At 50.3% G+C, this 12,135-nt stretch overlaps 6 protein-coding genes across 6 annotated transcripts; 3 read left to right on the top strand and 3 right to left on the bottom strand.

Annotated features, from left to right (window-relative positions):
* Positions 1-904: 904 nt before the first annotated feature.
* Positions 905-3,213, bottom strand: BDV17DRAFT_111328 (FluG domain protein). The gene is made up of 5 exons (XM_073753856.1): positions 2,972-3,213; positions 2,711-2,921; positions 2,309-2,667; positions 1,897-2,264; positions 905-1,846 (listed from the first exon to the last, which is right to left on the bottom strand). Exons 1-5 carry the CDS (start codon positions 3,106-3,108, stop codon positions 915-917), a joined length of 2,007 nt encoding a protein of 668 aa, XP_073620356.1. The 5' UTR covers positions 3,109-3,213; the 3' UTR covers positions 905-914.
* A 593-nt stretch (positions 3,214-3,806) lies between these two features.
* On the top strand, positions 3,807-6,028 carry pkaC (cAMP-dependent protein kinase catalytic subunit pkaC). The gene is made up of 4 exons (XM_073753855.1): positions 3,807-4,781; positions 4,834-5,087; positions 5,135-5,509; positions 5,562-6,028. Exons 1-4 carry the CDS (start codon positions 3,984-3,986, stop codon positions 5,587-5,589), a joined length of 1,455 nt encoding a protein of 484 aa, XP_073620357.1. The 5' UTR covers positions 3,807-3,983; the 3' UTR covers positions 5,590-6,028.
* Positions 6,029-6,466: 438 nt separating this feature from the next.
* On the bottom strand, positions 6,467-6,937 carry tim13 (protein translocase subunit TIM13; the record flags this gene model as incomplete). The annotated part of the gene is made up of 2 exons (XM_073759669.1): positions 6,467-6,694; positions 6,812-6,937. The coding sequence occupies 2 exons, from the start codon at positions 6,935-6,937 to the stop codon at positions 6,467-6,469; spliced, it is 354 nt and encodes a 117-aa protein (XP_073620358.1).
* A 286-nt stretch (positions 6,938-7,223) lies between these two features.
* Positions 7,224-9,102, top strand: BDV17DRAFT_252184 (legume-like lectin family protein). Its single transcript, XM_073756510.1, has 6 exons — positions 7,224-7,636; positions 7,696-7,719; positions 7,792-7,862; positions 7,933-8,014; positions 8,076-8,336; positions 8,394-9,102. The coding sequence occupies exons 1-6, from the start codon at positions 7,535-7,537 to the stop codon at positions 8,832-8,834; spliced, it is 981 nt and encodes a 326-aa protein (XP_073620359.1). The 5' UTR covers positions 7,224-7,534; the 3' UTR covers positions 8,835-9,102.
* Positions 9,081-10,370, bottom strand: BDV17DRAFT_252187 (uncharacterized protein). Its single transcript, XM_073756511.1, has one exon. The coding sequence runs from the start codon at positions 10,308-10,310 to the stop codon at positions 9,195-9,197; it is 1,116 nt and encodes a 371-aa protein (XP_073620360.1). The 5' UTR covers positions 10,311-10,370; the 3' UTR covers positions 9,081-9,194.
* A 1-nt stretch (position 10,371) lies between these two features.
* On the top strand, positions 10,372-12,120 carry BDV17DRAFT_252188 (PRCC domain-containing protein). The gene has a single exon (XM_073756512.1). It carries the CDS (start codon positions 10,785-10,787, stop codon positions 12,042-12,044), a length of 1,260 nt encoding a protein of 419 aa, XP_073620361.1. The 5' UTR covers positions 10,372-10,784; the 3' UTR covers positions 12,045-12,120.
* Positions 12,121-12,135: the final 15 nt, after the last annotated feature.

Raw genomic sequence — 12,135 nt, forward strand, 5'->3', positions numbered from 1 at the left:
TGTCTCAAGAGCAAAATCCGCTATTGAAGCCGTCCTCAGGGAATCTATTTCCTGGAGCATCACTCAAGCGCCCTCGTGAAGATTCTGACAGCCCACCATCTAAACGACTATTGCTGTCCTCAGGGAATTAAACTGTTGCCCCCCTAGCCAAACTTTTACATGCAGGACTACCCGGGCAAGCGATTTACTTTTAGATTATTTTTATGTTTGAGTACCTAGTATAAGAATGGGAATCTATTGTTGCCTTTTTGTCTTTCTGCCCAAATTACTAATTGCACTGTATGACACTAAAGGGTGCCATGGACTTATGGTGACTCAAATCTATGGTCTAGGCTACAGAAAAACATGGCTTCAGACAGCATCGCCTTAGAAAGTTATGGCTCAGAAGCCCCAGCTTTACCTATAGGCCACAATAATTGTCCGTTTTGAGTTGACACCCCGCCAGACCTAATACTAAAATGGAATCTCTTGCTCAACCGTCAAACCAATCATGATTGACAGGCCAGTGCTCCTTTATCTTTATCAGAGAGTTCCTTGGACAGCTTAAGAAATGAGACGCCTTTATCTGGCTTATTCAAAGCCGTCCAACCAACAAACAAGTCTTGCCCCTGGCAAATCTGCATCCGGCTCGATCACACCTGGATCATATCTATTTGGCTCGGCCCCACCAGATAACCCACCTGGGAAATCTGTGTTAGGTAAGGCCCAGCAAACAGCTCTCGTGGGGCTGAATTAGTCCACCCAGCCAAATTTCCTAATCGTTCAGCGCTTACAGATATAGTACCTAGCAAGATGCTTGAACAAGTTATGTCAGAATCAGACAGGCATAAGCATTTGGATCAGTTCTAGTCTAGCTTTGAATAGGGCGTAAACATATTTAAGTTTTCACTCTGTTTCTGTACTCGTGATAAGTATCATAGTATAATTTTGTGATGGCTTGCTTGATGGTGTTTGTATGAGGGGAGCGAATATAAAATGTCTTCGCAACCAGGGCAGTCGCAGGGACGGCCTTTGGAAAACATTGGTGGAAGCATGTGGGTTGCAAAGTGCTTCTGCAATGTATCCTTTCGCGCATACTGATACGTCCTTGCCCTCTCGTGTTGGTGGTCAGAGCGCCCGAGACACACCGGACACTCAAGTCCTGTCTTGCTTACGAAAGGGCCAGTGCATTCAGGTTCCAAGACCGTGGAGGGCCTGTCAAACCGAATTCGCTTTTGTAACGCCGGTGGCACGTTAAGACGATAGAGAGTCAGACGTAATTCAAGGGAGCGGATTCGATCCTCAAGAAGCTCATCATCTCTCACTTTGTCCACATCCCTATTCTTGAACTCAAGGTCTGCTAGCGTTCTCCGCTCCGGAATAATGTGAGAGGTATCCGGTTCGAATTGAATCGGCTTGCCGTGGTAGTTTTGTTCGATAATGGTATTTCCGATAGTGTCAAAAAATTCTTTACGCTGCGCCTCTTCCGCGGATTTTAATAGCTTCTTCTTGTACGCTCTGAATTTTTTGGCTGCTTTCTCAAACTCGTTGTAGAGATTTGTGTCCTTTCCCTTCTGCAGCTGATGGTATCTTGAAATTAGCTGGGCACGGAGGTCATCACGGTAAGCTTTCAAGTTGTTAAGCTCTTTGTCTTCCTCAACTTTTTGCTTTCTAGTCTCGCTGAGTTCCTCTGGGGCAGATGGGTCTCGAGTTAAACCTGCGTTGGTAGCGAGTTTGATCAAGGCGTCTCTTGTTGGTGTCCCCATGAAAGCTGACTGAGTATCATCCTGAATTTGAATATAGTAGGAGAAGGTATCACTCCTCGCGTGACCCATAATAAGTTTTCGGGATTCCTCATCAAGATGCCCTGTAAACAAGGATTAGAATTAATTAATAACCCGAGAGAACATCTCTTACTGATATTAGCGGCTGCTCCTTTCCGATATTTATACAAGGTCCCCGGCTTTCGATACCCTGCTGACTGAGCGGCGGTACGTTCAAAGTCTTCTAGATCTCCGTATACCCAACCTTCGGTTGGTGAAGTTACCCAGTTGCCTTCGGTGTCTTTCACGGCCTTTCGGAATATGGGTATCTCTTTAACCGTCTCTTTGATGTGTATTGGAGTGCTGAGCCGATGACCTGGAACTTGTGTGTACATCCAGACGTCTCGAGGCTTTTTGATATATTCACTGGCAAATGCACCATCGGCGATAGCATACTCTAAAATGTCTTGGATGACACAGAGGGCGAGATTATCGTTTCGCTCAGTATATATATATACGGGTCTAACCGATTAGCTGGCTTTTATAAAGAACGACCTCTGACTTACGGAACACCTTTATTTCTTTTGCCCTTGTTTAGCCTATGCGTCACTCTCATGATAAGCGTCTGACACGGCTCTTCTGGGTGTTTCACCATGAAGAGTTCAATATCTTTCCATTTAAGGGAGTCCTTCTCTTTTCGCATGTACCCAGAGGACACAACCAACGTCCCGGGCCGTGATGTAGTCGACGTCATCATCTTCCTCACAGTACTTAGCTGTTGACGGCAACGAGCAGTGGGAAATTGGATCTTAGTAACAGCGATAAGATGATAAGTAGAGAAGAGTAGATCATCCATATTAATAGGTGGCTGCGTCTTCCCACCTACGTCAAGCTCATAGTCGGTGGTAAGGGTTGTGCAAACTAGCTATTATAGTTAGCCGTGAACTCTTCTGCTGTTGTTGGCTTACCTTGGTCATTCGACGTCTTAAGTCATAGATAAATAACCTATCCATTTCCTCGCACCAGAACATCCTCCAAAATCGAACAAAGACAAAGAGCGATGACTGATACTTGATTTTATGGCCATTGAGATACCACCGAAGAAAACCCTCTATGACTCTCAGTGTGATGTTCTGAAGCCAATATTTATAGTCCGCTGGCTGAAGGCGGGACGTAAATCTAAATATATGTAAGTTAGCGAACGCCTTGAGTATTTAAGGGTAGTATACTTCTGGAAGTTGATTTTCATCTGCCGTATATGTTCCTTTACCACGTCTGAATGACCAGACTCGACCTCCGGGTCGGCTTCTTGGATAAAAGCGTTCCAGTCAAAAGAACCTGCTTGCTCTGATGATCCCCGAGGCATTATGAGATAGTGTAAGCAAGGTAGGAGAATACTGAAACCAAGAAGACCTGATCAGGCTGGCCGGGACTGGCTAGCTATTTATGCTTTGCAAAATCGTGATATACGCGCTGTCTGATTTCTTAGTATAGATACAGGCCATTAGACACTATAGCCAAATTAGGCATAGTGAGTCTTTCCCGACCTGTTCTGCGAAAAGGCCACGAGTTTTACGCCAAAGGCCACGCGCATCCGTGTCCTTTTCGCCGTCACCCAGACTTACTCCGTAGTGGTGGTTCGGGCGCGCTATGAAGTCATCGCGAACTAGTGGTGATCTCACTGGGTTACCTTGGATATCACTCAATGATGGTGACCCGAGCCCGTTAATTCAGAGGAAAACTTGCTGGAAGTTCGAGGCGACTCTTTATCCAAGCTGCCGATCGAGAAGCGCACTGGCTCGAGTCGAAAGAGACGTGAAAGGGAGAACAAAGAAGGCGATAATAGGCTTGGAGTTGGGGCGCTGGTGGATTAAAGGTTCATCTTGACGCAAAGAATCCAGTTGCAGCATCAACCCCGCTTCTCTCCTGCTGCTGCTCTTTCTTCGCCCCCTCGGACTCGACCGACTCGGCCTTGTCTCATCAGGTTGAGATTCATCTTCCTCTTGCCCTTTCTGCCCGTCTTTGTGCCGATTGACTTGTTGTCTTTCTATATTTCGTTACTTATAGTCGTACTGCTACTCCGGGGGCTCTCCTTCGTATCCGACTCTGCGTCCAAGACGAAGCCTCGTCGTCCCTCCAGCCCCCCGTAGCTCCCTACTACGACGCCAACCTAGCGCCTGCATGCTTCCACGCTGTCTCACATTAATCTTGATCTCCTCGAACTAGAGCCGTCTGTTCCCGATGCCTACCCTCGGAGGTCTGCTCAAGAAACGGCGGACGAAGGATTCGCAGGACCTCTCCAAGGAGCTCCAGGCTGGAGGTTCCACCACTGGCCACACGCCGACGTCACCAATCGCTGCCGAAGATAATACCCAGTCCCAGTCTCAGGCTCAGGCTCAGTCTCAGCACAGCAGCAACCACCACCACCACCACCACCACTTCTTCCACCATAGCCATCACCCTTCCACCAATTCGGCTAATTCGGCGAATTCCACCTCGCACGCCGCCAAACACTCCTCCAACCAGTCCAACGCCAGCAAACTCCCCGACAGGCAAAGTGCAACCGCCTCCATGCAATCCCCCGCACACCAGCAGCAGCCTTCCACTACTTCCGCCGCACACTCAAACTCCGGCCACGGCCACCACCACCACGGAAATGCCGCGAGCATACACAATATCATAAACCCCTCGCAGCAAAATACCCCGCAGGTAAAGCAGGCAGAGCGTACCACGAAAGGGAAATATACCCTCGATGATTTTGCGATCCAGCGCACGCTGGGCACTGGGAGTTTTGGGCGCGTTCACCTCGTGCAGTCGAAGCACAACCACCGCTACTATGCCATTAAGGTGTTGAAGAAGGCGCAAGTCGTCAAGATGAAGCAGATTGAGCACACGAATGACGAGCGACGAATGTTAAATCGTGTGCGGCATCCTTTCTTGGTCACTTTGTGGGGAACTTGGCAGGATGCTCGGAATCTCTATATGGTCATGGATTTTGTGGAGGGTGGAGAGTTGTTTAGTTTGCTTCGGAAGTCTCAGGTTAGTCGTGCTTACTGTTATTGTAGGAGGGGTGAACTAATTATAGATATAGCGGTTTCCCAACCCTGTTGCCAAATTCTATGCGGCCGAGGTGACTCTAGCTTTGGAATATCTTCATTCGTTGGACATCATTTACCGGGATCTCAAGCCTGAGAACCTGCTACTCGATCGCCATGGTCATCTGAAGATCACAGATTTCGGCTTTGCGAAGGAGGTGCCCGACATTACCTGGACGCTTTGCGGAACGCCCGATTATCTCGCCCCAGAAGTCGTGGCTTCCAAGGGTTATAATAAGTCTGTCGATTGGTAGGTTTACTGCGCACACACCGTCTCAACTGCGCTGACCCGCTCAGGTGGTCTCTCGGTATCCTGATTTTCGAAATGCTTTGCGGTTTCACACCCTTCTGGGACCAGGGTTCACCTGTCAAGATCTACCAGAACATCCTCCACGGCAGGGTAAAGTTCCCACCATACCTCCACCCCGACGCCGTCGATTTACTCTCACGACTGATCACCTCGGATCTCACTAAGCGCCTGGGTAACCTTCACGCCGGCTCCGACGATATCAAGAACCACCCGTGGTTCTCAGAAGTGACCTGGGATCGGCTGTTAAGGAAGGAGATTGACGCGCCTTACGTACCCCCTATTAGAGGAGGGCAAGGCGATGCAAGCCAGTACGAGAACTACCAGGAAGAGACAGAGCCCTATGGCCAGGCCGGCGAAGACACGTGAGTTGTCATTTCACCATTTTAACCAGTTCTGTTGCTAACATAACATCAGTCATGGCCATCTGTTCCCCGATTTCTAGACCCACTAACGAGTGATGACGAGATGATTTCATCCTTAAGACGGCTCTATTAAAACTCAAGCTTCTAGTCTATGATGGAGAGCGTGCCCAAGGTGATGCTCTACGCAGGGTGGCGTAATGATTGAAGTCATTGAGATTCTCCCGCATTTCGGTCTTGATAATCGCTGGTCGAGTGAAGTTTTAGCGTCTTCGAAAATTATATCATACTAGGCTTCGTTCTAGCATCGTTTCTTGCGCCAAAAGCGTGCTTCAGCCTGGCCTGGCTTTGTTCCCTGGTTCATATGAGGGCTATCTCCTCCAGTGGGGGTTGTCCTCCTCAACTTGCACTACGGTATGGTGGACATTGTGTGGCTTCTATCATTTCTTGGTTATCTATTGCTTCCGGGTGGGGTGTGTTACGTCTCTGGTGTTGGTCTTGGGAGGTTTAGGGACGCTGGCTATCACCATGGGCAGACGTGATTCGGTTACCATAATTTTTTCTGGATATTTTTGCAGATAGCAAGGAGCTATTTTGGTTTCTTGTCTTGATTCTTCTTGCTGCGAGGGAGTGAAGAGGTCTGTATAGTCTGTGTAAATACGTCTCAGTTTCTTCTTCGCGTGAAAATTATCTGTAGGTAGATCAAGGAGTGGCCTGTATTCAGTCAGGCTAATTTCAACGTGCTATCTATACAACACCAAATATGCATCACATCCGTACTATAATTCGATACAATTAATCCAAATCCAATATCAAATCTAGTACGACCCTTTCCGTTCTTTTCCTTCCCGTCCATTAATCCATATCGTACAAGTCCCGACATCTCTCTCCACTAACCTCATGATTCCCAGTGTAGTGCCGGCCAGCCAGACCCGTCAATCCATCAACCAACTCTTCAATTTACAAACTATCCGCACCAGGCCCACCCGTAGCCAACGTGTTAGCGGAAACCACATCAAGCCCGTTGTTCTTACGCTCCGTCGCAAGACGCGCAAGATACGACTTGCTCGCGACGTTCCACAGCGAAATGTACTTCTCCATGCATTGCGACAGGCAGGTTGATTCGCCGGCGGACATTGTCGAGCCGGGGGAGGGGACGCAGGCGTCGAAGCAGTGCTCGTTTACTTTCTGTGTAGTAATATATTGGTTAGTTTTTGAGCAATGGATTTGGGTTTCAGAGAAATGAGATGAAGAGGAGGGTGTGATATGGATATGGAGGAGAGGGAGGGTATGGTGGTGACGCACGCCGATGAGTTGCCGGGCATTAGCCATAGCAGCTTCTGTTTGGAGCTGCTTGATGATGTTGGTTTTGATCTCCGCGGCTTCGGGGGCTGAGGAGCCGGAGGAGGAGGAGGAGCCGAAGAGAGCCATTGTGTGCGGTAGTTGGTTATATGAGGTGCGAGAGAAGGATAGATAGGTGGTAATTAAAGCTGTTGTCAAGTTCTTGAGATGATGTCGACAGGATCTGAGGTCCGAAAAAATTGTGGCTAGTGTCCGCTCTGCAGTTCCAGGGTCAGCTATCAGCCTCAACCATTGCCTTGGCACTGCGCCACAAAGTGGGAAGTTGACACCTAACTTGTAAGGCCGGCATGATGTCCACGGGTGAAGCTTGAACTGTGAGTGGCAGTGTCTCTGATCTGTCCACTACTGACTACTGCTTTACTATTCCTCCAACTTCCAACTGACTTGCACCTTGCAAGCGAAGCGAAAGCTGTTTTCCTTTCTTCCTCCGACGCGGTATTCCTTCCTTTAACACTATTCTCACCTTGTCGACGACCAGTTTACTTGCGTTTCTCCATCTACTCGGCTGTTGATCCCTTGTGCCAGGTGGAGGTATACCGATACTACAGCCAGGCAGTTGAATGTCCCGGTGACATTGAGCGGGTCGCGCCTTTCTACAATACCCAGTCTATCGTTATATCCAGTCTTGTCTTTACGTCTACGATCCTCTTGCGTCTTACGAAAACAATGTTGTTGCCGCGGCTTTCAACGCTCTTGTGTCTGGCTGGCTTGACGGCCGTGCCTGCGGTCAAAGCTTATGACGGTGACGAGAATGTGAAGAGTATTCCGGTGTGTATTGGCATTTCCACCGAAGAAGCAATGTCCATTAGCTAATTGCTGCTCTATAGCTTCGAACTCACAGTCTCTCTGCCGTGCGTTGACCTCCTCACCCCCGCCTGCGGCTCAACCAATCCACCACCGACCTGCTACTAATACCCACTTAGCCATACTTGGATTCAGACTTCCAAAGCCGCTGGTTCGACTTTGGTGGTGATACGGTGATTCGCGCGGACAAGTACGTACTCCGCTCCTCCGTGCCATGTACGCCATGGGCTAGAGAGCTTGGGCTAACTAGACGGCCACAGGTACATCCGTCTCACAGCGGACCGGCCGTCCCAGCAAGGATGGATCTTCTCTCGCGTTCCACTGACGGCGACGAACTGGGAGGTTAGTATTGGACCATCTGGATGTGTTCGTTAGAGCTAAGAATTGACCGACTTGCCTCCAGATCGAGTTCGAATTCCAGATCCAAGGAGAAGGGAACCTCCACGGCGATGGTTTCGCGATGTGGCTCACCAAGCAGCGCGCCACGCAGGGACCGGTCTTCGGTTCAACAGATAACTTTGAGGGCCTGGGAATCTTCTTCGACACGTACAAGAACAACCGCCCCGGCACGTCCTTCCCCTACGTCATGGCCATGATGGGCGATGGCCAAACCTCGTACGACCAAGCCCACGACGGCAAGGCCAATGAATTGGCCGGATGCTCCGTACGTTAATTCACACTAACACCCCCCTTGGCAATGCAGACAACTAATACTCAACAGGCCCGCGGCCTCCGCACAACCTCCGTCCCCACAAAAGCCCGTCTCACCTACTTCCAAGATAAATCCCTAACCCTCGACCTGCAATACAAGTCCGAAGGCACCTGGACCAACTGCTTCACGCTCACCGCCCCAGAGACAAACATCGCCATCCCCTCTGTCGCATACCTCGGCTTCTCCGCAGAAACCGGCGAGCTCTCCGACAACCACGACATCATCTCCGTCAAGGCGCAGAACTTGTACAACGTCGCTGGGTCCAAGGGCGCTGGTGGCAGTGGTCCCCCGCGCAGCGCGGACCGACCTAACCGCTCTTCGAAGAGCAAAAAGGACCAGGGTAGCTGGTCGTGGTTCTTCTTTAAGGTCTTCTTCTTCATTGCGGCTGTTGTTGGTGGGTATGTTGGGTGGACTGCGTATCGGTCTAGGACGCGGTACTCGCGGTTCTAAGGACGTTGTGATGTCGTGACAGGATGGTGTGGGATGTGTTAGTAGTGGTGAGGTGATGCCGTGATGGGCGTGAAAAGAGTCAAATGCAGAAGCCAACAAACAAAAAAATTCAATCTGTTGTTCTATATATGTCTTTGCCCGCTTGCTTCACTTTTCTTCTTACCTTGCATAGCCGTGATGTACGCGTACCATCGGATTTATTTCTTTGCGATGCAATTTCAAAGTTTTGATGATAGTGTGTATTGTGTATTTGAGTCCTGCGCAAACTATAAGAACGCTCAATTTTTATCCAAACAAGGGGTATCGGTATCAAAACGGCATAGCCAAGCCACGTCGATGCAGTCGTAGAATACGTCTCGTTTACTTCTTCAACTCGTTCCACATGTGATCGATGATCTGGAATACTTCTGTAACAATGCGAATGACAGACTCATCGATCCCCAGCGCACCATACCGATGCTGAATTTTGTCCGGATGCCATCGGACCCGCTCCGCCTTAAGCGTAGATTGCAGAAGATCCTGGGGGGCAATGTCACTTCCAGCACCCGAGGGTCCAGGTTGCGGAGGAGCTCGCCGCATGAACTCCTCTACATTCTCTTTCGTAATATCCCTCCTTTTCCCTGACTCGACAGGCCAAAATAGTAGGTTGCGCACTTTCTTTACCTCACCCGCTTCTTCTCCTGCACTTCTTTTCCGTACTGTCTCAATCTCCTCCCAAGACCTCAAATAACTCTGCCATACCCCCCTCCAAGCCTCCTTCATCCTCTTCCTCTCCTGTCCCCGCTGCAAACTATCCTCCATCGCCCTCTCAAACCTCCTCCTCTCTTCCTGCTCCCCGGCAGTCTTTTCAGCCCTAGCCTTTGCCCTCTTCTCCGCTCGAATGCGCTCCTGCTCCTCAATCATCCCCTCCCTCGTGCGCTTCCACATCTCACCACGCACATAAGCCGCGTATTCTTCGTCATCCATTTGCTCGAGCTCACCCAATCCATCACCTCCGCCACCACGATATCCCGGCGGCGTAGCAAACGAGTGTATCGACTCCCCGTAGACGGACTCCCAGAACGCGGCGCCCTCATCGTCGGCCATAGCATCGAAGAGCGATTCTCGGAATGCGGTGTTCGGCGATAAAGGAGGGCCTGGGTAGGAAGGGACTGTGTTTGGTGAGGGGGAGCGAGCGGGCGCTGGTTTGCGACGTTTGTGCCGCCGGCGGCGTTCGCGGTCTTCGACATCGTCATCGTATTTGTCCCGGTGTCTATGTCTGTCTCTATGGTTATGGCGGTGAGAGTCTCGATGGGAGTCGTGTCGAGAGGACGTAGAGCTTGATTTCGACTTCGATTTGAAGCGGAATTTTCCTCTGCTTTTGCTGTCGCGGGCTATGTAGTCGTCTGCTTCTGGCGCGGGAGGTTTGGTGCTGGATTCGACGGTGTGTGAGGGATTGTCGGTTGGTGAGGGAGGTGTATTGTCTTCGATGTCCATCGCGCGTGATGTCTTAGGTTTACGCAAGGTGAAAGTGAGAGCGAGATAAGGACATGCTCTTTATTGGAGGGTGATGAGGAAGGAATGACCGAGACTCGGCGCACTGGGAAGGTGGTGTATGTTTATTACGTCCCCAGTTTGCGCTAGTAATTTTGCGGATTCAAAGATTTCCAATTGCAATCCGAATGATGGGCTAAGCAACAGCTGCCTGGGCATGGAAAGGAGCGAATTAACATTATCCCTCGAGCCTACTCAGCACTATTTTCAGCTGCTAAAAAAGGTCTTGGAAATAGAGAGACAATTTCAGGATATGACATCACTTACTACATGATGATGATCAGATAAGATAAGAGCCCAAAAATTACGCCGCAAACCAGCGCGTGACAAACCGCAACTCCAACCTAACTCTTGGGCTCGAACTGATCAACCATCCTCATCCCAACCCAGCATCTCACACCACATCAATCTGCAACAATGGTGCTAGTCGCATATTCCGACTCAGAAGCCTCCGACTCGGAGCACGAAAATAACGCTCGCGCTCCCCCTCCAGCAGCAAAGCCAACCGCATCCGCAACTGCAATGTCAACGTCAACCTCAAAAACCATCGTGGACAAGTCCAACCCTCGCAAGATCCGCGTCGCCCTACCAGACATAAACCCAGAGGCATCCGAAGAAAGAGAAGATGGCCCCGCGCGGAAGAAACCTAGGATAGGGGGTGGTGGCGGTGGGTTATTCGCCGGCTTCAGTTCATTCCTCCCAGCTCCGAAACGACCGAACGCGACGGCGGAAAAGGAAACGAAGAGTTTGGGCGGCGGACCTGGGCCTGCGCGTAAGGTCTTCAGTTTGAAAACGGGAGCTGCGCCGGGTTTTGATCGGGAAGCTGATGAGGAGATGAAAAGGGATATGGCGTTTGAGAGTTTGGGGACTGGTGGTGGTGATGGTGATGACGATGAGACGATTCCTAAGGTCGGAAGTTTGACGAACGAGGAGTACGAAGAAACAACAGAAAGTACTGTTGAAAAGAAGAAGCCAGAGGAAGTGGTTTTGAAGGGGAACCCGATGATGTTCAAACCGTTGTCGGTGGCGCGGACGGGGCAGAAGAAGAAGAGGACGATGCCGATTATTCCACCGCCGTTACCACAGTCCGACAAGAATGAAGAATTATCCAAGGAGAAAACGACGACCGTACAGCCTGCGACACCACTACAAAAACCTACAGCGCCCCCTCCAGCTCCCAAACCCAAGGTCAGCCTTTTCTCGCTCTCGACAGAAGATACAGCGGCCCCAGACACTTCAAAATCAGCACAAGGCTCAACATATGAGCCGCTGGTATACACGAACGAGAACGCGCCCGCAGCAGGCCCAGCTCCAGAAGCAGAGTCTGGCGCCGCCCCACAAGCACCAGCAGCTCCAGAAGCTCAGACGCTCGATTACATCGCGGATGACCTGAATCTCTCCCGCTCGCAGCGACGCCAATTGTTCGGTCGGAATGCCGATGCGTCCAGCTCGCGCATCCTGCACTTCAACACGGACAAGGAATACGTTGCTAACCAGGAAATGGCACACAAGGATCTTGCGGCGACGCAGCACAACCCGGTCCGGGCCATTGCCCCCGGAAAGCACACGCTGCAACAATTGGTCAATGCGGCAAGCACGCAGAAGGAGGCTTTGGAGGAGAGCTTTGCAACTGGCAAGCGGAACAAGAAGGAGGCTGGTGCCAGGTATGGATGGTAGGTTGGTTGTTTCTATAGTGCCGTTTGTCGATTTGGATATCTACTGTTGTACTTGTATCAGAATCATGATATAAAAGAATGGCATCTAAAAG

This window comes from Aspergillus undulatus (assembly GCF_047715775.1).
Source record: "Aspergillus undulatus strain CBS 261.88 unplaced genomic scaffold BDV17scaffold_3, whole genome shotgun sequence".
Taxonomy (NCBI): domain Eukaryota; kingdom Fungi; phylum Ascomycota; class Eurotiomycetes; order Eurotiales; family Aspergillaceae; genus Aspergillus; species Aspergillus undulatus.